Raw genomic sequence first — 24,424 nt, 5'->3', positions numbered from 1 at the left:
TCTCAGCTGGATCTGGGCAATAGGCGGGGGACATCCTGGACTGGTTGCCAGCCAATCGCAGGGACTATTCACAATAAAGTGAAAATGGTTGTGCACATTATGTAAAGTCAATTTTCTCCTAGAGAATGAATGAATAAACTATACAATACAAAAGAGTAAGGGAGAACAGCCTATCCCAACCGACATTGGAGAGAAACAGGGCCAGCCTGAAGCAATCTAGTGCAATAGGCAAGATTTTATATTTGCTAATGTTGATTACCTTGCTAAATTTAGCTCATGTTTGCCTTTCAATACAGTCACAAAAATCAGACTGGCCGGTCGAGAAACTCCCAAAATTCCCGATGGCCATCACACCACTACATCAAACGACAATGCACATGAAACAAAATTGCAGCAAACTCTCAAGAAAAACATATCTAATGGTCACTATATTGTCATCAAATACATTTAAGAGAAACAAAGGTCAGACAGACATAATGAGTGATGGTCTTCAGCTGTTTGCACTTCAAGGAAATGAAGGTTAGGATCACTAAAAATAAAGCCTGTAATTTAACCAAACCCTCCCAGGGAGTTGACACTGGCCGCACGCTCTAATTTAGGAGCTCATCTGGGCTCTTTGTCATTGCACAGCTCCACTCTCGCTTATCTACTGCCCGTGTCCAGACTGTGATTAATGTTGCTCACGGACGGGAAGGAAGTTTGTGTCAACATGCATGTGCCCACATGTTATTTATAGGGTGCAGCATACATATGTCATGCAGCAATACCTGAAACTGGATAGGGGGGTAGTGAGGGAAATACACTTGTTTGCCTTTCCTAAAATAGAATGCTAAACCTCTTGCAGACAGCTCACATAAACTGTCATTCATCATTGTCAGAGACTTATTTTGTTTGATATAATTATAAAATTATGCCCACACTACGCTACATATTTGTTTGTAGGCCCAATGTGAAACTGTTTAATATTTTCTGAGATTACTCCAATAAACCCACAGCCTCATCCTCATACAAAAATAGTTGATATTTAAATGTCATTCACATGAGAAACGGGAAGGCCAGCAGCTCACTAATGAGATCCTGGGCATGCCAGTTCCAAGCTGCAGTACATTATACAAGCCACCTGCGCTGCATCGATAGTCAACATTGTAGCTGTCAACTCATGACAGCAGTTGCACAAATTGTGACTTCATTAAGTAAATAGCCATGAAAAGTTGATAGGAATCGAATGTGTGCATGTGTGACAAAACATTCACTGTGCACTTTCTAAGGTCAAACAAAATATTTTAGTCGACCTTACACAATTATTCCAATAGAAAATTGATCTTTTTTTTTTTTTTTTTTTTTTTTTTTTTTTTAAATAAAATTACTGGTACTGACATGTTATGTACGTATGTGCAATCTATTCCACTGATTCAAACACTGAATAAAGTTGTTCATGCTCAGAATCAAATTGGGTTTTGCCTGCGAAGACTGTGTTTGTACTATAGGTGATAAACAAGTAAATGTGAAGCTGAGAGAAGTTGAAAAATAAATCAGTCATACCACAAACATTGGCCAGAAGTAAAACCATTTGGATTGTCCCGAATCAACAATAACCTCCAGAAAGTATCACAATCTACTGTTTGCAGAAGACTTTATACAAAACAAAAAGTACAAAGGCTACACAAACAAATACAAACCACTCATTGGCAAGAAGACTTGGTTGGCCAGGATTAAACTTGCCAAAAAACAAACAAACAAACAAACAACAGAATCCTTCTAAAATGTTTAATGGTCCAATGAGACAAAGATTCCCCTTCACCAAAGAGTTGGAAAGGTTAAAGCGTCGAGAGAGAAATGTTTTGCTCATGATCTCAAACATAAAAGCTCATCTGGGGAATTCGCAGAACAAAGGAAGTGACCTCCAAAGCTTTTCAAGGTGAGCGTACTTTATTTCAATGGTCCTTTATTTCAACTATTGGGCTGTGGACTGGTACCAAACTATGGAACTATTGATCATTCATCAGAGTCTAACAGAAGTCTTCTACCAATTAATGGTGAGCCGTATTTTCATAATTTGCCTTAATTAGGAATGGGCACGCCGTGTACCAATACCAAATATCGGTATTATGTCAATAACAGGCCTTATTTGAAGGTATCAGTACTCTCGACTTGTGGCTACTTTAGGATCAGGAACTACAAATTAGAAGAATGGAAAATTGCCGTTCATTTAATATAATTGTAAGGAAAAACACTAAATTGGGATATACTGTATAGGTTTTTCTTTGAAATGATCTGTCATTGTTTTTTGGTGGAAATTTTATGTATCAAAAATAGTGGCATCAGTACTTGGTGTCAGTATCGGTGACTACTGAAAAAAAAGTGATATTGAACATACCTAGTTTCTTTTTATTTATTTATTTTCCACAAAATAGGATGGGCACAAGTGCTGTTTAATGTACATCTTGCAGCAACCACTAGGTGACAATTGTGCTCAACTCAGCTGCTTTTCTATAATACTAACATACACCTGCACAACTTTCTTATTTATAATGACACTACATCCCTTGCTAATATTCACAAATGTGTATGAACTGCATAAACTCCAGGGAATAATAATAACCACTGCCACCATAAAGCAGTAACTGATGTTAGCGGTCCATCTTTCTCACATCAATCCCAGAACGCTGACTTGGGTCGTGGCCTTCCTGATGCATCAACTTCAGCAGAGAGAGAGCAGCGTGTCCAATGAAACACCTTCAGTTGGAGTACTACATGTATGAGGTAATTGTTCATGTTTGGTCACATGACCTACTGCAGCAGCTGTCAAATGTAATGATAGCAGGAGAATCCTCGGCCCCGCCCCCCCTGCAGCTGATAGGAGAGCACACAGCAATCTAGGGACTGTCAAGCAGGATGGCATCGAATAGAAGCACACACTTACAGACAAGTTTGGACTTGCAACAAGGACATATACTGTATTGGTCAATCATTCATCCATCCAACAATTTTCTACAGCTAATTAGTGCTCTGGATTTCAGCTGACAATGGGCAACGGCAAAGCACATATGACAAACACTCACATTCACATCTATGGACCTTTCTTCAATTATTTGTATTTTAGGAATGTGGGATGAAAACCGTAATTACTGCAGAAACTACACAGAAAAGCCACAGCCTAGATCGGAATGTAGAACCTTTTGACTGTGAAGCTGATGTGCCACATGTATTGTAATTTTATTGACCTAACTATACAATCAAGTTAACAACATTCACTTCATATGGACAAAACAGCCTGTGGTACACTACCTTTTCTCTTCTTTTTTTTCCTTTTTATTTATTTATTTTTATTTTTTTATATTTTTGGCCCTTTCTATCCATTGATGTTTCATTTGTATCGCACAATCGCACACATCATGCTTTATACTCACCACCTTGAATCTAATACCCTCTCAATTTACTCAGACTGAGCCATGTCCCCTGACATTTTTACAAGCATGATAGCTTTCATCCACAGATATTGTCTTTTATGCAATCTACTTTTTTTGGGGGGAAACGTCAGGCCAGGCTGAAGACTTTCTAAAACCCAGTTTGTGTGTCAACAGTGAAAACTGACCTCTTTAGTTTGTACTACATTATTTAATGTATTTAATAGAACATTTACTATTTTTTTATTTATCAAGAAAAACAAAACTGCACATATGGACAATAGTGTATGTAATTCTGTTAATGGACATCCATTACATCTTCTATTGAGGGTTGTGCGGAAATGAAGTCTGCCCATCCCAGCTGGCATCATGCCAAAGGCAGGCAACACTCCTTTAAATATTTTCAGCTTAAAGGTGGACCTCGATTATTTGACGGGGGATACAGACCGGGCCGGCCCGTGAATAGCAAAAATCTGTGTATTACCATCACATTGATCCTCATTGTAATGCATTGCATTTTTATATCCCCAAATTTCTTAAAAAAAAAAAAAAAAAAAAAAAGTTAAAATAGTATGTATTTATACGTTTTTGGGAGCAAATGAATTAATGATGTTATAAGGATGTTAATCCTTGTCTATTATCTATTGTGTTACCAGTAATTAATTTGTGTCGTATTTAACATGTTTATGTCGGTCTATGATTTAAAAATAAATAAATAAACAAACCGTAACTTTAAGTTGTGTGCAAAATTATGACATCCGGGACGATTCCCGGTACAAGTTGAAATTGCTCATCTGAGGACTGCTTGTGAAATTATAAATGTATATGTTTTGATTGTGGTCAGCTGATTAATTGGTCTGACATTACAAATTATTTTTTACTTTACAAAATCATCTTGTTAAACCCCTTTATGGGCCTGATCCGGCCCGCGGGCCCTATATTTGACACCCCTAATTTAGAGGTTCAAAATCGTCTCAGTCTTTGTTTTCTTGGCGGCTCTCTGAGAAAAGGTGTGGACATCCTTGGTCTACACAGTTAAATGTAAATGTTATGGCATGTTTTCTATTTTTTGTCTTTTTGATCTATTTGAAAATAAAAATATAAAAACCAAAAATTTTCAACCTACTCCCCCTCGTTTTTGTTTAAAAATAGATTATATACAGACACTTTTTTTGTTGATTGATTGCCAATTGAAAATGGAAAGACACACGGATCAGTAAGTAGACAGTAAATTATAAAAATTGGTTGCGGTGGTAAAAATCGGCATGTGTGTACACATTGCGCGTTGTGCTTTGCACACGGTGCCTTGGTGCCAAACGTAAGCTCCGCCTCTCCACCAAGTGCACACACCTTGTTCTGGCCCCCAGCTGCTCCAGAGCGTCCAGCAGCGTGAGCCACACCGAGAAGCGCACACCACTGGCCGGCTGGAGATGTGAGCAACTCCGCTGGAAAGCTCCGATGAAATTGTCATATATTGGATTAGAACGCCCTCACTGAAACTTCTCGACTGGTGACACCGAAGACTGTCAGAAAAGTGCTTTTCGCTACATTTGGGAGCAGTGTAACCGGTGGTGGTGTTGGTGAGTTACGAGAGGAAGATGCAGTTGTGTAGCCGCTCGGCGCGCCTCGCAGCCCGGCACCGAGGCTGGTGATGTCCGCCGCCGCCGCGCGGGGATCTTTAGCGGCCAGCAGCATCCGCGACAGCGGGGAGAGGAAGAGCAGGAGGGCGGCAAAGCAGGGCGGCCGAAGAAGAAGAGGAGGAGAAGGAGGAGAATGATGAGTTTAAGCTCGAGATCATGGCAAACGGAACCGGTACTATCATGTTAAAATGTGTCGTGGTGGGAGACGGTGCAGTGGGCAAAACGTGTCTTCTAATGAGCTATGCCAATGACGCCTTTCCGGAGGAATATGTCCCAACAGTCTTTGATCATTATGCAGGTAGGCACATGTATTGTTTCACTAATAATGACATTGCTGTGTTTTGCTTCACTTGACGTATAACACTTGTATAGAGAGAATAAAGTGCACTCACTGTTTCCGGCTGCACTCAACTGCATTGGCCTGCCTGCATCTGTTGCTTTAATCAAAACCACTTGTTTGCCTTCATTGCAGACAGAGGTTGGGGACCCACAGCCCCACCCCCTGTACTTCATGCTTCATGCACCCCTCCCAGACCTTCACCCACAAGCCTTCCTCTTTCTAACTGCTCTTTGTTATTTCCTCACAGTGAGTGTCAATGTCGGAGGAAAGCAGTACTTATTGGGACTCTACGACACTGCCGGCCAGGTACGCTTTTAATATTGTGTTACTAGTGCCAAGCATATCAAGAATGCACAAAAAAAAAAAAAAAAAAATCTCACCCTGGCTGTCTCCATGTCTTGGTTGAAGCAACATCAGGCTGCAACAGGTGATAGTTTTCACACATATTTACTGCCAGTGTCCGGTGTACCATACACAGTGGTGGTAGTGAGGGCCGTTCAATAGTTCCATTATGTCAAGAACAGACTTTCTATGTCCAGAAATGATGTCACAGATTAGGGCTGCCTATTGCTGGTATTTTTTCCCCCTCAATGTGCCATTCAGCGCACAATCGTAAAAATTCAGATCCAGCAGCCTACACAGGCATACGCGCACACAGTACTTTCTCTCAACACAGGGGCCTGTGTGTGTACACAGACACACTGGTTGAAGCAACCATATGAACAACACACACAAAATGAGTAAATGTTGAGAAATGTCTGGTTGCAGGCATTTGAACTTCCTGTTCTGGCAAATTACTTGGCTCCATTTAGCATTTTAACTACAGCCAAAATTGTAGATTATAGACAGTATTTACATATTTTTCTTTGATAGAAATACCAAAACCAATGACTTTATTTAAAATGCAGATATTTGCCATTTACTGTAGTTTTGATTTGACATATTGTATATCTATTAAATAGAAGGTTTGAGCCACTCTGAATGATCGTCAAGATTAATGGTGCCTTGTGGAGTTTGTGGCAAACAGTGGGGCCTACAAAGGAATGTTTCCACCATTAGCTCCTGTTTGATTTATATTGGCAATGTGCACAATGAAACCAGCTGCAAAGTTTTATTCTAAATATGCTTACATGCTTAGACATACGTATGGGCCATATGCTGCATTCAGTAAAACTGGGAGGCACAAAGTATACCACTGGGAGCTTATGTCAAAAGTAAACAAAGACATGTCTGACTCCTGAGATAAGCATGGTATGTAATGAAAAGATATAATCCTGCTTGGTTTTACTGGACCTTTTGGTGCTGTAAATCCTTGTTGGGTCTTAAGGGAACCACATGCTAAACTATATTGGTTGCCATGACTACTACTAATACTACTTCTACTTTTTCTTCATCTAATTCTTCTTCTTTTACTTCTTTTTCTTTCTTCTTCTTCTTATTTTTACAAAACCAAAGAGCATATTTGTGACCACACTACTAAAAGACACTCAACAGGTCTTGGACAGTCCACACCAGGACTCTGACAATAGTGGAGAAGGAAAAACTCAGAAGGGGGAAAAAAAAAACCTTGAGCAGATCCAAGGCTTCATGTCGACTGGCAAGCTAACAAATTTAGTGCTAATAATTCTACTAGGACTGCTACTAATAAAAAGAAGTACTGTAATACTGATTAGGTTGTGACGCAAGTGGGCATTCTCTGCCCCAAGACCTGCTGTCTCTCCCACAACCCAAAAACGTACATGTCACATGTTGCGTAGTCAACACTGCTCAGGCCAGATTTAACGGTGTGAATGAGTCACAATCTGAAACCAAATCTGTTAGCCGTGAAAAAGATAAACAAGGCACGTAAAGGTCAAGAGATTATTCATTAATTTAAATCAACCTCTTGCCACCTCACAATCCACCTGTGGCTTTGTTTGTTACTACTCAGAACACAGGTAGCAGAAGTATAACATGTCCTTATGCTTCCCTATTGTCTATTCTGGTGTGTTGATTGTAAGCGAGTGTGTGCGTGTTTGTTTTTAGCTCATTCTGAAATGGAGAAGTTCCCCCAGATGTCAGCCAGGGAGAGTAGAGTTTCCACAGTTCAAAATCCGTCCCCCGCCGTCCCTGACTCTGCTGACCTCTTTTAGGGAGCAGGAGGCCAGCTGCTAATGTTTATAGCTTCAAAGTGTGATCAAAGCGTGGTGGCCCAAATAGAGGGGCAGAATGAAGAGGAGATAGAAAGAGGAAGACAGACAGATGGGGTAAAGGAAAAAAGTGAGGCAGGAAGGTTGTTGGAGAGTGAAACTGTGGACCTTTCAGGATATGTTTAAATGATTACAACCAAGCTTTACAACCAAGTTTTCTTCTATGCCTATTTGAAGTATTATAGGTAACATTGCTGTCAAAACAAACCCTGTTCACTTACACTAGCAAAAAATGAAAAATGTCAGGTCTTATCCAAAAGCATGCTTTGCATAAAATACGCATGCATGTTAACGTTAAAGATTTAAAATTGTGGATTATGTGTGAACTGAGTATATGAATGATTGTATGTGTCCAGTGATCAACAGGCATCCAATCTAGGGTGCAGTTCCAGCACCCTCTGGTGGTGAGTTTACGAGTGCAGTTTAATTTGAATTAGGCATATTTTGGCCACCCACGTTTAAGACATGCGAATCCTCAGATGAATGGAAACAACACGTTTGTGTTCTTCCCCAAATTGACTTGCTTCACAATGTTTGCCTACATTAGAATTTAAGTGCCTCAATCGATATAAAAAAAAAAATGTGTATATATATATATATATATATATATATATGTATATATATATATATATATATATATATATATATATATCCATCCATCCATTTTCTTGACCGCTTATTCCTCACAAGGGTCGCGGGGGCTGCTGGCGCCTATCTCAGCTGGCTCTGGGCTGTAGGCGGGGGACACCCTGGACTGGTTGCCAACCAATCGCAGGGCACACAGAGACGAACAACCATCCACACTCACACGCACACCTAGGGACAATTCGGAGCGCCCAATTAACCTGCCATGCATGTCTTTGGAATGTGGGAGGAGACCGGAGTACCCGTATATATATATATATATATATATATATATATATATATATATATATATATATATATATATATATATATATATTGCCAACCTCCCCACAATATCGTGAATTATCTTGTTGTGAGGTTCATATTGTGTAAAAAAAAAAAATTACATAAGCACAAAGAGGAGAATATGGCTCTTAATTAGGGTAGGCAATATGCTAAATGGATGGATTGCTGCAGTACTTACCAAAGTTGTTGCAAGAGCGCAGTAGTGCAGCATTTTTGTTTGGGCAGTACACTTTGTACACATACTGTAACAAGCAGGTGCTTGTCCTCCAGGAGTGGTTAATCCACCATTTTCATAGGCAATTATTACAGTTTTGGATGAAAGGCCCCTCAAGTTTCATTTGCTTCTCCTGATTTGCGTTTTCTCTCTTCTTAATCCTTTTATATACTTGGATCTCCTTCGTTTCCTTAGATTTTTTCCATGTCCGGAGGCCTTGCAATGCCTGTCTGTTTCAAAATGGGATGGCCATAAACACATGTATTAAATGATTAAATGATAGTTAAGAATTTGCAGTATGGAATCAGTAGCTGATTGATCTTGCCTTGAGGCAACTGAGTCTCAAATAAAGCACACAATCAAAATGAAAGTCAAAGTTGAAACCGAGTGCACTAACCAGCAGAAGGACTGATGATTAAGTCTAAAGTAGTTTGCAAGGTCACTGGCACCAGCTATCATCAAAAGTGGAGTTCAGAACATTCAGACAGATTCTCCCCTTTTCCCTGTAGTCCTTATGAAATATACACTAGTGTTATATGCCTTTGTTGGATGAGTCATCAAGCAGGCAATTTAGTGTTTTGTGTGTGAGCCACAGCTCATTATAGTGTTTTGTCTGCCACCTATTGTCTGAAAAATAATCACTTCTCGTCCACCCTGACCGCTACCAATTTAATTATTCCGTGGGGAAAGTCTGCAAATTATTGCTGAATATAACAAAGAAGCAGAGGCTGAAGTGTTTATTTGTTCATTTGTTCACCCGCTGTGCCATGCACTATACTCATCACACCTTCACAGGTAACTGCACATCTGTTAATCAATGGAGACTCTTTTCATCAAGATGTCAAATAATGTTTGCTTATCGTAGTGGACGGAGGGCATCCACTTCTGTCTAGCTATTTTTAATTTATATTGACTGAAAACTGGGTGTTGACAATGCATCTTGACTGTATATTAAGTGTTGCAGTAAATATAAATAAGCATACTATAAGCATCAGATGACTTCAGAATGATAAGACATCTTCAAATGTGGTAAGAGTCATCTACTGTATGTTATATATAAATATCTGTGGGGAGGGGGCTATGAAAGTGACAAAGCTTAAGATGATTATTATTAAAAGGCAGACTTGATGAAGCACCTGTGTGTGATCTCATTTGACTGCTGTACCTAAAATATGTAGCGAGACTTTTTTTTGTGGTTAAATCTTAAGTGGGCGGCTGAGTCTTGTGATAAATGTCTTTATGTCAGCATGTGGGTTTCAACAAATGAGGATGGGTAAAAATAGACAAGCTTGCGTTCATGTTCATGGTAATGAGAAATGTCAACCAGGGAAGCTCATAAGTGTGTTTTAGTAGGTTTGTTTGAAAACTGCACCAATGAAAACAATGTGTCTTGATGATAATAATAATGCTTTAGATTTTTATATTGCACTTTAACTTTTGCACACTCAAAGTGCTTACTATGGATACATTATTCACACATTCGCACTCTGGTGGCAGTAAACTATGTGAGTAGCCACAGCCGCCCTGGGCATGACTTTAACCCCGAAAAATACTTATTTTTTGGTATATATTGTGGACTAGTCATCAAAATGAGCAATTTATTTACACAAAATGGATAACGTTTATTACGCATATTGATTTAATTGAGTGTTTTTGAAGTAATAGTTTCTTATGGGTGCCATTGCCTGTAAATAAACCCTTTCAATTTGAGTATATGGCATCATGTACTTAATGTAAAGATGTTAGTAGATGGAGATTAATGTTTAGCCTATTAATCACCATGAAAGGTTGAGTAAAGGTGATTATTAAGGTTTAATCCAGGTAAACAAAAAGCTCAGATTTGCAGATCAGACGGTTACCCAACGGCCATAGTAGCTAGCCCCCATTCTATATAAAACTAGTCACTTTATAGACCCCCGAGGAGGTTATAGACGCTGCAGCGGAGGACAATGAAGATGCGTATATAGTGATGGCACACTAGAATTGTGCTCATGTCACTAAGTCAGTCACACAGCAGAGCTCACACATTGACCTCACGAACATGCATGTGCTGAAAATATTTTGATCATGTTAGACCTGTCATATTTAATTGCTTTATTCACAACTAATCGATTATCAAATTATTTGACAGCTATTTTAGTAATCAAGTAATCTTTTAAAGCCAGGTTTAACTTAAAATTGTACAAACTGTCCCTTGTCCTTCTACTGATGACAGTATGGTGTCCAAAAGCCTGTGATGCAGTGTTGCCGCAATGTCATGAATTGTTGAACTGACCTAATAAAACTGCATGACATCTCTGTGATACAAACATTCAACCCAACAAAGTGCCCTCTAAGCAGCAGGAGAGTGAACATAACTGGGACAACAAGCACTGATCAGAGATTGAGTATTATTAGAGCTGAGCTAACGTGTAAACCGCCTCACTTGCACATATTGTGTTTAGTTTAGTGTCAGAGGTAAAGTGAGGAAATGTGAGAGGCATTGATGAGTCTCAGAGAAAACTGTGGGCTTGTTTGTTGTGGAAAAATGCTGACTGGATCCCGCTGTGCTTCTTTCTACAGTTGCCACATGTGGATGATCAGAAGCCAGGTTGAATTTGGTTAGTAATAGTTACAGGCAAAGTACAACATTCGCACACCACTGCAGTATTTTTTGGGAAATGGAATCAGGAAAGTACACAGAAGCACTCTATGTTCTTCATTAGCAGATAGCGGCATAAAGTAGGATGTGGGAGGTCTTAGCAACTTGACGATAAAGGTTATTACTAGACCACTCAAATAAAGTGACCAAATTTTGAAAATTAAATATTGGGACACTACAATTTTACTGAACTTCAAAATATATGATAAATTCTCAACTAGGAGCTAGTTGTAACAAATTTAAGTTCTAGTTAATCTTGTGACTGGTGGTTGTGTTACTACTTTAGCTAATGCTAAACACTATCTTGGTTGACAGACCCCTGTCTGGTGCATTGAATGACTATTTCTATGGATGTTTGAGATGTCCTACTGTGTGAGTTGTCATTGAACCCTATGCGAGTGAGTACAGTGCTTCCTTTCTTTTGCATCTCCATGCAGATAGATTGTTGGCGAACATGCTAACCGGTTAGCCACTGTGCCGCCCGATTCTTAGACATAAAAGCAGGAAATAGTTCTAGATAGCACAAATGTAAATGTGAAAATAGGAAGAAATGTAACGGTTAAATTCCTTTTTAATTGGTGTATTGTAAGAATCGCTATGACATTAGTGTTAATTTTATCAAACGTTTTAAAATTTAGTCTTAGTTTTAGTCCAGTTTCAATTTTTATTTTTAATTTTTCCAAAATCACAGTCAGTTACCTTCATGACCTCTGAGACAATTGGAAATTACAGAACTCATTAAGAATCTGCTGAGTGCAAGTGCAGGCTTGCAACACTATTCAATCATCATTTCACATCCCACCAGAGAGTGCCCCCACATAACACACTCAAGGTACTGACAAAGGATGGTTTTCTGTGTTTTTGAGTTTAAACATTTGCCCTGCTCAGGTACCGCCATCTATTGTCTCATGACCACTTTGTGGCTCAGCTTGCATTGAAGGAGAGTAAGGGGGAAAAAAAAAAATCTTAATTGCCTCTGTCATTGAGAGGGCGAAGGAGAAAGTAAATACCACGTGATGGTCTTCACATTCTTTGCTCTTCATAACTCAAATCCACAGGACAGTTTTACGAGTGTCTTGCCTGTCATAAAATTACACATCGTATGCGAAAAACAGCAGGGGCTTGGCAGTGCGTATGGAAAAATCCACTTGATAAGCTAAGAATAAGTTGTCTTTCCTAACCTGGCTTCAGTGACGAGAAATTGTTCAAATTGTATGCACCTAAATATTTCACGAAGCTTAATTTCACTGAGGTACAGAAAAGAAAGGAAACTCATGAGCATACATAATTTATTCTTTCTAACGTTGCATCTTTTCCCCAGGAGGATTACGACCGACTCAGGCCGTTGTCCTACCCGATGACTGATGTTTTCCTCATCTGCTTCTCTGTGGTCAACCCTGCCAGTTTCCAGAATGTGCGTGAAGAATGGGTGCCGGAGTTGCAGGAGTATGCACCTAATGTCCCCTACTTGCTCATTGGCACTCAGGTGAGTCCTAACCAGGATGTTGATCCAAAATGAATGAATGTGTAATAAAACAAAATATGGAGGAGCTTATAGAAGTCATTTTAAATTACTTTGATAAATTGAATGAGAAAGATTTTGGTATGTACACTCACCAGCCATAACATTAGGTACACTAAGCTGTACACTTTAAGAAAGGGCTGTGAAATGTCAAACTCTGGCTTTAGAACGGTCGTAATAACTACCATGTTTGTTGCTCATTTCTCAGATTGATCTACGAGATGACCCAAAGACCATTGCCAAACTGAATGATATGAAGGAGAAACCTATAGTGACGGAGCAAGGCCTAAAACTGGCAAAGGAGGTGTGTATGTTTTGAACCGACCCTGAAAGCTTTTACGTTCTGCAGTCAACCTGCCAGGCCCAATTACAGTATGCAAGCTGGCTTTTCTTTTTCTTTTTCTTTTTTTTTTTTTTAGTTCTGTGTGAGTTTTTGCTTTTTAAATTATACCTCTGAAGATGATAAGTCCTTGCATCCATAAATCAAATAAAACCAGTCTAACCCTCCAAACAATCAAAACCAGAACCTTCTTGCTACAAGCACTCTTGCACTATGATTGTAGAACATGGATGGATGTTTTCGCCTTTGTCACTGACTGCGAAATCACCCTCTTCTTCCCCCCGCCCCCCCCCTCAGATTGGTGCATGTTGCTATGTGGAATGTTCAGCGCTAACCCAGAAAGGCCTGAAGACGGTGTTCGATGAGGCCATCATCGCCATTTTGGCACCAAAGAGAAAGAAGGGAGTGCTAAAACGAAGATTGGGACCCCGTTGCATTAACTGCTGTCTGATCACATGATATGTGGATGTCCTTATTAAGCACACAAGCGCCGGACTTACAGAAAGACGCATGCAGGGAGTTGAGCGGAGACAGACAAAGAAGCGCGCTGACAACCACTGAGAGACAAGTGTTGAAGCTGCAATGCACTCCAAAGGCCATTACTTTCTTCTGCTGCCCAACATGTGAAGAAGTAGTCAAATATAAGGAGCACAAACATCAAGAAAGCTCTTTTCCTAATTCAGGTGTTTTACATTTAACAAAAAAAATCCATAAATCAAAATCAAAAGAGAAAATGTTTGCATTACAAAATGGAGCTTGATTTGTAAAATGTTTGAAGAATATGAATACAATGACTTTTGATGCCATTGTGAGAGAAAAGTCTCTCAATGCAAAAAGCACTACATGCCAATTTTTAGGCATGAAGGCCTGAAGTTGTTTTTTTTTCTGCCACCCAACATGTCTCCAATTATTCGGCATTTGAAAACCTATAGAATAAACCATGCTGTGCATAGGGGATTACTAAATCAGAAATGTATCAACAAAATATTTTGGACCTAGAGATATTTTTTCATATTCTTTGTTTGTCATGCAAATATGTTGTACTTTTATCGCATTTAAAATGGGAGAAGATAGAAAGTTGTTTTTGAAGAGATTCAAATACAGTATATACAGTATAACTCAAAGAAACAAATGCACATGGACACTCATCAAAAGTAGGTAGCAAAATTGACCTTACACTTCATATTAATGGCTCAACAGATGAAGCACATTCCTCTGCTTTTAAGCGTTGCCCATCTTCCAGCAGGGGGAAGCACTGAGGATGCACAAACTTAAAAGCACAAGTGTATCATCATACAAATTTGACTCTTAAATCAATGTCTGGAATGCCATTACTATGCATTAGGTGCAAATGTTTCCATCTGATAGTTTGTAGCTTTTCAGACAATACAGGGTCAAGTGTTAAGTTTGTAGTAAAAAATAAATAAAATATATGAACATTTGTCAGAAAAAGAATATGGAATTACAATATTTGTAATTAGACTAGTTACAGCTATACCAATAAAAGGGCTGATGTAAGCTTTCTAAAAATATACACTATAATATAGTATATATAATACACTGAGCAAAAATGTAATTAGAAAAGCAACACTTTTGTTTTTGTTCTCATTTTTCATGTGCTGAACTAAAAAGAATGGAAGAGCAAAAACAAAAGTGCTACGTTATTTTTATTCTGTATAATTTGGACTGATGGCAAGTTGGCAACACGTTGACAAAAGTGAAATACAGTAATTCAAGTATATTCAATTGTATCCCAGTCATTAAGGCATATAAAGGGTTCCTCAATTCATGTCACTTATTTAATTTACATTACAGGGGTGTATGGGACTATTAATAAATGCCAATAGATGGAAGTACATTCTTTGATTTTTAGCCAAACAGTAGCTTCATATTTTATACGAAGAGTCAGTAGGGTCCAGCATTTCCACAAAGTGTATGAATCTGATGAAGGGATGAGGGAAATGCTAAAAGAATGAGATCACTGCGGTCAAAATGTATATTGTGCTAAAGGGTGACTATATGTGTTGCTTCTTTATTTTGGTGCAATATGAACCCAAAAAGGCTCATTTAGTGTTCAGTTTCTCAATTTCTGCTGGGTGAAGCGGTTAAAACAGATAAAGCACACTTTTAAACGTCAGTGAGTAGACAATTAATAGATGATGAACTTAAATTAATTGGAAAAAATGAATATGAACCAGTGGAAATTTTCATATAACTCCCACTTTGATCAGATTTATTATAGACTAACAATTTTCTACAGCCAATGCAGCAAAGATCACATTTAGAAATAACTGGCACAAGTTGGACAATGAATTAGTTGGATAATGAAATGTTTTAAACTTTTTACAAAGGTAATAAAACGTGATTTTTTATTTTATTTTATTTTATTTTTATTTTTTTTTAATGCTCAGTAAGGGCTCAAATAAATTTGGATCATCCATCAGTAGCAGATATTGCCAGGTGCGGCCTGTTTCCTTGTTCGAGATAGTTAAAGCAAGTCCTAAAAATCTTGATAAGATAAAAGAACTGTCAACTGAATCCAACATTTCTACAGATCATGAATTTGCATTTGCAGTCATTTTCATGATGTCACATCAAATATACACACAAATCATATCACACTGTTACTGTATAATGTCAGGTTTACAAGCTGGGCACTGAACTAGTTTCTTTTCCTGCAAGCCAAATGCCCTCTTTTGTTTCATTTGTTGTTGGCCATGTTTAAAAAAAAAAAAAAATGCCAACTGTTGCTGAAGTACTGTTGCTATGTCAAGAAACGAATACAATGACTGAGTGATGCTTTAATGTAAATGGTGCTCCTTTTCTCTACCCCAGCCTGCACGACTGTATTGTCGCTTTGAGTCACAGGGTGTGTCGCAGGTCAAACAAACTTTTGCTCGGCGAGAATCCAACTTTGAAACTGCAACCACCAGTGCATTGATGCTCCTGTCATCTCAATAAAAGTGTTTACTGTGCGGAAAAAAAAGTCATCTTATTAAGTTTACTTTGGGGTTTAATATTATGCAGCGTTTTTAAGTGCTTGATAAGAGACAGGTGAATTGTTTTAAATACAGATGCTGGATTTGTGTGTATGTGCCACGGAGGAGGCGGGACTTCCGACTTCCGGGCATTTTCACGTCAGTTTTGTTTCCGGTTCTGGTTTCCGACATGTGGGCTGCGTACGCCTTTGTGCCCCTATGTTGCGCGTTCCCATCGACAGGTGCGTGTGTGGGCGTGTGGGGGGCGTGTTGGGACGCGGCCAGCAATGGCCGGAAACGGCGCTGATGTGGGGAAACCCGGAAGTCCGTGGAATCTACCCCTTAGGGGAAAGCAGGGTAAGTAGTGCCAATTTTTAAGTGTCTTTTATGTAAGAGGATTACAGGAACGTCAACTAAAATATGTTCATATAGTTTAGGGTGTTGTGCATCCCTGGGAGCAATCACTTTGGAACTTCAATAAACTGTTTGAGAAAGAGCTTTAGGAAAAAAAGAAAAAAAAAGTGGCTTGTGGTACAAGTTGCCCCCACTACGGGGTAGGTTGTGTCATTAGTCAGAATTAAGTGGGGTACATTGTGCCATTGATAACTGAAGTAAAAAAGATCATTTTAATCTAAAAAATGATAATACCATATAAAAGGAAGAATTCAATACAAAACTTTGGTTTCAGAGGCCTTTTCTTCTTTTATTCTTTTTCTTTTAATGTTATTGTCTCGGGTGGTCGAGTAGTTAGCACATCCGCCTCCCAGTTCTGAGGGCTCCGGTTTGAGTCCAGGCTCCGGCCTTCCTGGGTGGAGTTTGCATGTTCTCCCCGTGCCCGCGTGGGTCTTCTCCGGGTACTCCGGTCTCCCATATTCCAAAGACATGATGGCAGGTTAATTGGGCGCCCGCCTACTGCCCAGAGCCAGCTGAGATAGGCGCCAGTAACCATTGTGAGGAATAAGCGGTCAAGAAAATGGATGGATGTTATTGTCTCCTTCTTTGTGACGTGTGACCTGTTTTCATAATTGTTCAAACACAACCATCAAAAAACCTTAATCAAATAAATTTTACTTTTGAGGATTAAAAACAAAAAACAAAAAAGAGCTTATATGTGCTTACCTCTGAAGCCATGATGATCAATGTCTGATTTAAGGCCCTGTGACATCATGACAGGCTTTTATTCATGGAAAATGTCACATTCCTGATGACACTCTTGACAGTGTCTGACAAAGACACAGGCACGCAAATTTAGGACCAAGCAAAACTCTTATACTCCACTGAAAACACAACCCAAAATGGATTCTGCAATTTGTGATCCACTCGGGCTCAGAAATTTAGTGGAATGCATTTTCAAAGCAAAAATCCTTTCTCGACCTACTGACATCAGCGACTTCATCAACCAATACATATTAGAGCTGAGTGAATTCAAAGAGTGTCACAAGAAGGCAGATCCCAAAGTGGTTTTCTTGCTCTTCCAAGAACAATGGGGTAAGATCCAGTATATCAATATCTAATTGAAAATAATGTTATACATTTTTGATGTACTTGCACAATTCATTTTAGTTTTGGTAAATATTATGTTATGCTGATTATTATTATTTATTGTTTAATGTTTGTCTACAGAGAAACGATTTGAAGATAAAACAAATACCAAACCAGAGACTCCCACTTCACATAGAGAATCTTCCCAATCAAAGCGAAATATATCTGAGATAGAGCTAGAGGAACTTTTACACAGACTGTACAAGGATTTGGAATTAGAAAATGTGGCAGCAAAAGAGGAGGTGGCAACAAATGAAACCGATGGGAACTCAGCTGCATCTTCGGACGAGTGATGTCTTTCTCTGTATGGGTTTTGTGAAACACTTGGCTATGAACACAGGAGTATACAGTAATTGATTAAATTATCATTCAAATTCTGTTGATGAGTGGAGTTGATTATTGTGTTTTGAAGCAAATGAGGAAAAATGGCAGGTACTACTACTGCAAAAGCTGCTAATTCCAATTATAATAACAATAATTTCAATGCCTTGGAACATGTAATACAAAATACAAAAATACAATAGCTGCTCATCACTGAACCTTAAAAGGACTTTGAAGCCAGCAGCAGAAGACAGGCTAACACCAATGACGCTGAAGACGACCAGCGTTGGTTTCAAGCCTTCTCAGGACGCAGTCGTTTTGACATTATACCACCATCTGCTGTCGACTGGAATTGGTGTCAAAGTGCCTGCGCTCTAACCTCACAAGCCAGATTGATAATTGTGATTCACTCAAGGCAGTTATTCACATTATCAATCTGGGATTTCATTTCACTTGGCAGATCTGTTCGGGGAAGGAAGGACTTGCTGTACAGTACTGCTGCTAATTGGACGATGCAGCATATATGTACGTTTTTTGTTTTGACTAATCAAGGCAACGGATGAAAATGCCGTCTTCAGTCTCATACCCCCTACTAAAAACTATGCACACTGGACAACAAAATGAATCTAATCACACTGAAAATGATCAATTGGGAAACAGTAAAAAGATGATTGAGTAGTATGAATAGAAAATATTACCAGAATATCCTCCTTAATTTCCCTGATGAGATTATAGTTACACGTTAAATTGTAACTTAATGTACAATCGTGTGCAATCAATAGTTGTAATCTATTATTTTTATTACGTGTGGTAGTAATTATGTTATAGCTCTAATTTGATGTCAAATAGATTGTTTCATTTAAATATGTTAATTTTTGCAGGGGTTTCCCTAGTATTAAACCAGTAAAGCCCTGTGACATCATCACAACGCTTTAACATAAAGTCACCCTTCTCATCATCAAAACCTGGCCTCTATGGTTTTGAGTAATGTAAGCTTTACTCTATACATTATTGACATGTTTCTTGTTCAACAATTTAATACGAGACCTGAGAACTTTAATTTGGACACAGTTTTCCATGACTTTGGTAACATACATGCAGAAAATATTGTGTGCTCTCTTGGCAGTCAGCTCATATAAATGAATGGGCTGACATAAAAAAAAAAGAAAAAATGATCAATTCTTGATTTGAATTGTGACATTGAAGAAGTCACATAAGCACGAACTTACAGCCCATGTCTACTCAGTACTGTACTGTAAACAACAAAGAAATACAAATGGCAGATATGGATCCCTCATCTGATCCATTTGGATTGAAGAGTTTAGTGGACTGTATTTTCAGAGCAATATATTTTTCGCACCCGACTGACATGAGTGATTTTATACACCAGTATATATCAGATCTCATGGACTTCATCGGATTTCACGAAGAAGAGAGTCTCAAACTTCTTTTCGTGGTCTTCCAAGAACAATGGGGTAAGATACCTTTCTGAAAGTATTTTTGCAATGTAATGGCTACCAAGCAGCAACTACAGTACTTCAAATAATATTACATAGTATAGTGTTTGTATGGTAGAGTTTCATTGTTTATTTCCCAAGTGCATACTGTCAGTAAAATTTCCTCAAATAGTGGCCTGTACTCTATTAGATATTGGCACTGGTAATAAACCTTTCTCGCAATGGGCATAGAATTGATTTATGGTCAGCAGAAAAAAAAATGAGTCGGTTTTGTCAGGAAGGGCATCTGGCATAAAAACTGCCAAACAAATCTTGTTTGTGACGAACTGTGGCGACCTCTGATGAGATGAGATAAAAGTTGCATACGCTTATTTGAACGTGCCATCCGCTTGAAAAAAAAAAAAAAAAAACATATCCATCTCCTGTTGTACCTTCAGGTAGCCCAATTTAGTAAACATTTCCACAAGGTGCAGTTTAGTTTATTACCGCAATAAATAATGTAACTTCATAGCACCAGGCCTGTGGCAATTTTTAACAGCGATTCTCTTTAACTGATTCTTTCGTGTCACCAAAGTTTAGAGTTTGTGAAAGGAAAAAAAAACAAAAAACTTCCATATTGACCGTAACTAAGAATAATACATCACCCAGAGGAGTTTGTTAATTGAGTTATTTCCCATTGTTGTACCAAACAAGTAATAATTCTCTGGCGACCAATCAATGGCCACTGGTTGAGGAAATATGGTATTTGGTGCTGGCATAAAGTGAAAGGATTTGAAATGTGACGCAAAATTATGTTTTTGGAGCATAAACTCACATCTGTGGTTTTGTAAACGGCTCTCCACAGAGGAGAAGTTTCTAGATATTAAAGACACAAAACCATGCATGGATTCTGTCCCCTCCTTGCAAAATATATCTGAGGCAGAGATCGAAGACCTTTTGCAGAGACTATACAAGGATTTGGCAATGGCAAATGTATTACCACACGAGGTAGTACATAAAGTTGGAAGTCAGCCGAAGACCATTAAGAAGGCAGACGATACAAAATGTGCAGTCATATTACGATCACAGGACGATTTCAACACAGAAGCAGATGTATCACTGTTGCTAGAATGTATACCAAGTGACATGGAAAAATTAGGAGGGGATGAGGAAGCACTTCCAGATGTAATGCCATGCTTGTCGCCACCTCTATCTGTGAGATCTTCAAAACTGGACATGGCTACATCACCAATTTCTGGTGAAGATGTGTCACAAGAGCCTGCTCTCCCACCTAGTCCACCATGTCAAGAGCTTCTTCTGCCACCTAGTCCACCAAGTCAAGAGCTTGTCCCGCCACCTAGTCCACCAAGGGAAGAAGATGTTCTCCCATCCAGTCCACCAAGAAAGGTCCAAGATGACCAAGTGTTTATTGATGAAAGTAATGTAATGCCAGATATGAAAGGATCAGATGAAGGCGACAGCAGGACTTCGGTGCCGGAGAAGGCCAAGTGTATGAACAAGGTAACCCTAGTAGTGTCTGAGAAGTCCAAGGTGGAGTCATTTGGACCCAAAAAAGCAGGACCGGATACCAGGCCCAAACAAAGTGAGCCCAAACCCACCAGGTTAGCCCCTTTCTCTGCACCTCAACGACAAAAACCTGTAAAATCTGAACGAGACACCAGACAAGAGTCCCCCAAACCCAGGCTCCCTACTAGCCAGGCATCTGGAACAAAGAAATATGAAAGATCAGAATCACAAAGCAGACTAACAATTGTGGAGACTGCCAGTGTGGTCTCTCGAGCAACATCTGCACCAAGGAGGCGAAGATCAAGACACTCATCCACAGCATCCTTACCTGAGGTGAGGAGAACAAGGCTGAGTCTTCACCGCTTATATGGAGCAGAAAGGCCTAAAACTGCTGGATCAGACACAAGATCAAAACCACAGAGAAAACAGCCCTGGAAAAATACTCTAAGTAATCCTCCAAAAAGGGAAGGACCGGCACGGGTTCTTTGGATGGACAGAGAAAGAGTAAGACCTGTGCAAAAAAAGCACTGGAAAATTCCTGCCACCATCTTGTTTTGATATAAACCAGAACCAATATCTCCACCAGTCCCTTCAAGACTCTTTTTACTTAATCAAGATGCCACACAAGAAGTTTTGAATCATTTGTTATATATCCATTTTTTCCATACTGTATATTTTGAGCAATGTGTTGTCTTTTTGCATGCTTTTGAGTTGGAATGGTGTCTTAGTGACTTCCTGGCAAGTTTCCACCTCAGCCCACGGACTAGCCCATGATGAACATCTCTGCCTAGCCATGTGAGATCCCCACGGGGTAACACTGGCAGCAGGATATGGCGTCATAACGGCCCTTGTGTGTGTGAGTTAGCGCTGAACACATTTTCTTGTGCCAACAGGAACTCCATTGTCAAGGTAGCAAGTGTGAGAGTCGGGACAGCGTGGTCAAACTGGACGTGAGCAGACACAAGACTTGCTGTGGTGACTGGCTACAAAGGATGTTGACAGACTCCATTCCATCTTCTCTCCATGATAAAATACTTAGGCTCACTGGAACAGATATTGTATTAACAGTAATTTGTAATGTTTAATTCAGACATGACTATCGGTAATGCAATGTGAAAACGTCTTTCCTGCCATGAGTTATGTCATCTGTAAATATACTGCTCGTGGTCAAGCACCAACCTCTGAAACCCTCTTTTTGGTTTCTCATGATGTGTAAGCTTATCAACATGTGACATTATTGGTTTCTATTGAAAAATAAGTAGAGTGCTATGGTTTAATTATTGGGCCTCAAAATCAGGTTGACATTTTTCCTTTTAAAAGGGTCACCATTATGTTGGGATTTTACATTAGAAGAAGCTAGTGTTGTAGTTCTCAAGATAGATCTTGGTCTTGAGACCGGTCTCGTCCCGGAATCAGTCTCGGATAGGGCGGACTCTGGATTTTTGATAAAAGACCAACCGAGACCAGGCAAGTAGCACACTACTGTGATTAGTTATCAACTTGTCAACTGCATTATGCATTTGTCACTTATTAGTGGTAGGGATTATGATGTAGCTAGTATTGGTGAAAGGTCCTGAATTTGTAACTGGTGGAGGTCTTCATGTACTCCAGATCCACCACACCAGCATCCACCATAACTCAATAAGAGTTTGTTTCTCCCTGTGGTCGTGGAGGTTGGTGTCTGGATGTCACTTTCCTTCATCTTTCCTTCCTCTGGTCCATAGTTAAGATAGTTAAGATCAGCCAAAGAAGTTTGTGAAGTTTCCCTGAGGACAGAATTCCAATGTCAAGTCCAGGTTCATCACGATTGAAAAAATAGCCTATTACCGGTAGCTCATATTAGGTGGTTAGAGTTTTTGGTTCACAGATACTTTGGCTTTCACCCTCAGTTACACACACAAATAAGTCACTGTGAAATTCATTGAATATTTGTTGCGGTGCACCCCATCTTATATAGCTAACATAATGTCACTGTCGGGTGGCTACACCTCTGTCCAATATTTGGTCAGTCCCCACGTGGTAAATGATACTTCATTTTATATAGCATAGCACTTTTCCACCTTACAAGACTCAAAGCGCTTTACATTCGACTACTCATTCACCTACTGATGACGCAGCATCAGGAGCAGTTCAGTATCTTGCTCACGGATACTTCGACGTGGTCACAATGGCATGGGATCAAATCCACAACCTCTGGGTTGGAAGATGACCACTATACCACTTTTTTTTTATGTCTTCTCTCTTTGACATGCAACAATGCTCAACAAAAGTCATATTTTTGGTTCCCTGAAAAATTCTTGCAAATATTTTACTCCATGCCAGCGGAATGTGCAGTCCTATACTACTATACTGTTATGTTAGTAATTACCTCTCAATTTGCACTCATTGTTCAAATCTACCTGTAAAATACTTGATTGGCAAATTTCCATACATTATTGAACATGAAACCTCTGAACCTATTTGGTTGGGTTAACATCTTTAGTTATTTTAATGTCTTGATACTTGAAGAGAAAATGAATATGCAATTCAGCTGCTATAAACTATTATATCAATAGCCATTCATATTTATACAGTTTAATATACTGTATCACAAAAAAAAATACAAAACATTACACTCATTGTTCAAATATTACTGTGGCAGAATTGGACTAGATTTAATACTTCGTTTATATGCATAAACCAACATTTTTTTTTCGTCTTTTCTTTTTTAGATTAAAGTTACAGTTCTTTTTAGTCCACCTCAGCATGACTTTGTTTTATTGTTGTTTTGATTGTATTCTTTTGGCTGCACATAATTTCATTTATTTTACAGTATAATGTATGCGTAAATATTGCTGAATAAGTCAATAAAAAATACAGTATATCCAAACTATATCTTGTGGACAGTCCATGTGCATTTAATACTGAAATTACTGGATCCCAGTGACATCTGTTGGGATGAAGAAGGAACAGGATTTTATCAGATGGCGGTGCGTTTTGTTTTGTTTTTTTTCTGTTTTACTGCCACAAGAGGGCAAAAGAGTGCTTAGTCTTAAATTGTTACCACATGGAAGTAGTATTGTATTCCTTCAGAGGGGTGAATAGCCCCACACAATCAAGTCGTCAATGGTCATAGTTACTGCTCCTTCATTATTAAAAAATAAATAAATAAAACATTGGAAGTGAAATTTAGTTTTCCCTCAATATATTTCAAATGCAGGTTTAATTATAGTTTCTGAGTAACAGTGGTATATGCATCAATAAAATAAAAAGATTAACTCTTCTTTGGACTAAATATTATATGTAGGCCTACCAATAAATATTTACCAGCTTCTTACTGTATGGCTGTTGAAGAGCATTCACATTAGTGTTCCGTCCACTTTATTTTTACTTGAGAAAACTCTTGGACAATTCAAAA

The 24,424-nt window shown here is 38.9% G+C and overlaps 1 protein-coding gene and 1 long non-coding RNA gene across 5 annotated transcripts; both read left to right on the top strand.

Moving 5' to 3' along the window:
- Positions 1-4,763: 4,763 nt before the first annotated feature.
- On the top strand, positions 4,764-16,209 carry LOC144000762 (rho-related GTP-binding protein RhoQ). Its single transcript, XM_077494365.1, has 5 exons — positions 4,764-5,345; positions 5,635-5,693; positions 12,683-12,847; positions 13,092-13,187; positions 13,521-16,209. The coding sequence occupies exons 1-5, from the start codon at positions 5,204-5,206 to the stop codon at positions 13,680-13,682; spliced, it is 624 nt and encodes a 207-aa protein (XP_077350491.1). The 5' UTR covers positions 4,764-5,203; the 3' UTR covers positions 13,683-16,209.
- A 359-nt stretch (positions 16,210-16,568) lies between these two features.
- LOC144000764 (uncharacterized) lies at positions 16,569-23,798 on the top strand. Of its 4 annotated transcripts, XR_013278269.1 has the most exons (4): positions 16,569-17,689; positions 17,825-18,589; positions 19,455-19,539; positions 21,921-23,798. It is a non-coding gene; the product is annotated as an uncharacterized LOC144000764 (long non-coding RNA). The 4 variants fall into 4 exon arrangements; XR_013278267.1 differs by having other exon boundaries at positions 19,455-23,798; XR_013278268.1 differs by having other exon boundaries at positions 17,825-19,539.
- Positions 23,799-24,424: the final 626 nt, after the last annotated feature.

Source organism: Festucalex cinctus, chromosome 14 (genome assembly GCF_051991245.1).
Source record: "Festucalex cinctus isolate MCC-2025b chromosome 14, RoL_Fcin_1.0, whole genome shotgun sequence".
NCBI lineage: Eukaryota > Metazoa > Chordata > Actinopteri > Syngnathiformes > Syngnathidae > Festucalex > Festucalex cinctus.
The sequence above is the reverse complement of the archived record's forward strand: the minus strand, read 5'-3'. Positions and strand labels throughout refer to the sequence as shown.

Bases quoted from the DNA above. Each gene is read 5' to 3' on its own strand.
- LOC144000762 (XM_077494365.1), top strand. From the start codon at position 5,204: ATGGCAAACGGAACCGGTACTATCATGTTAAAATGTGTCGTGGTGGGA. The intron at 5,694-12,682 runs GTACGCTTTTAA...TCTTTTCCCCAG, and splicing joins TCTACGACACTGCCGGCCAG to GAGGATTACGACCGACTCAG. The intron at 13,188-13,520 runs GTGTGTATGTTT...CCCCCCCCTCAG, and splicing joins GCCTAAAACTGGCAAAGGAG to ATTGGTGCATGTTGCTATGT.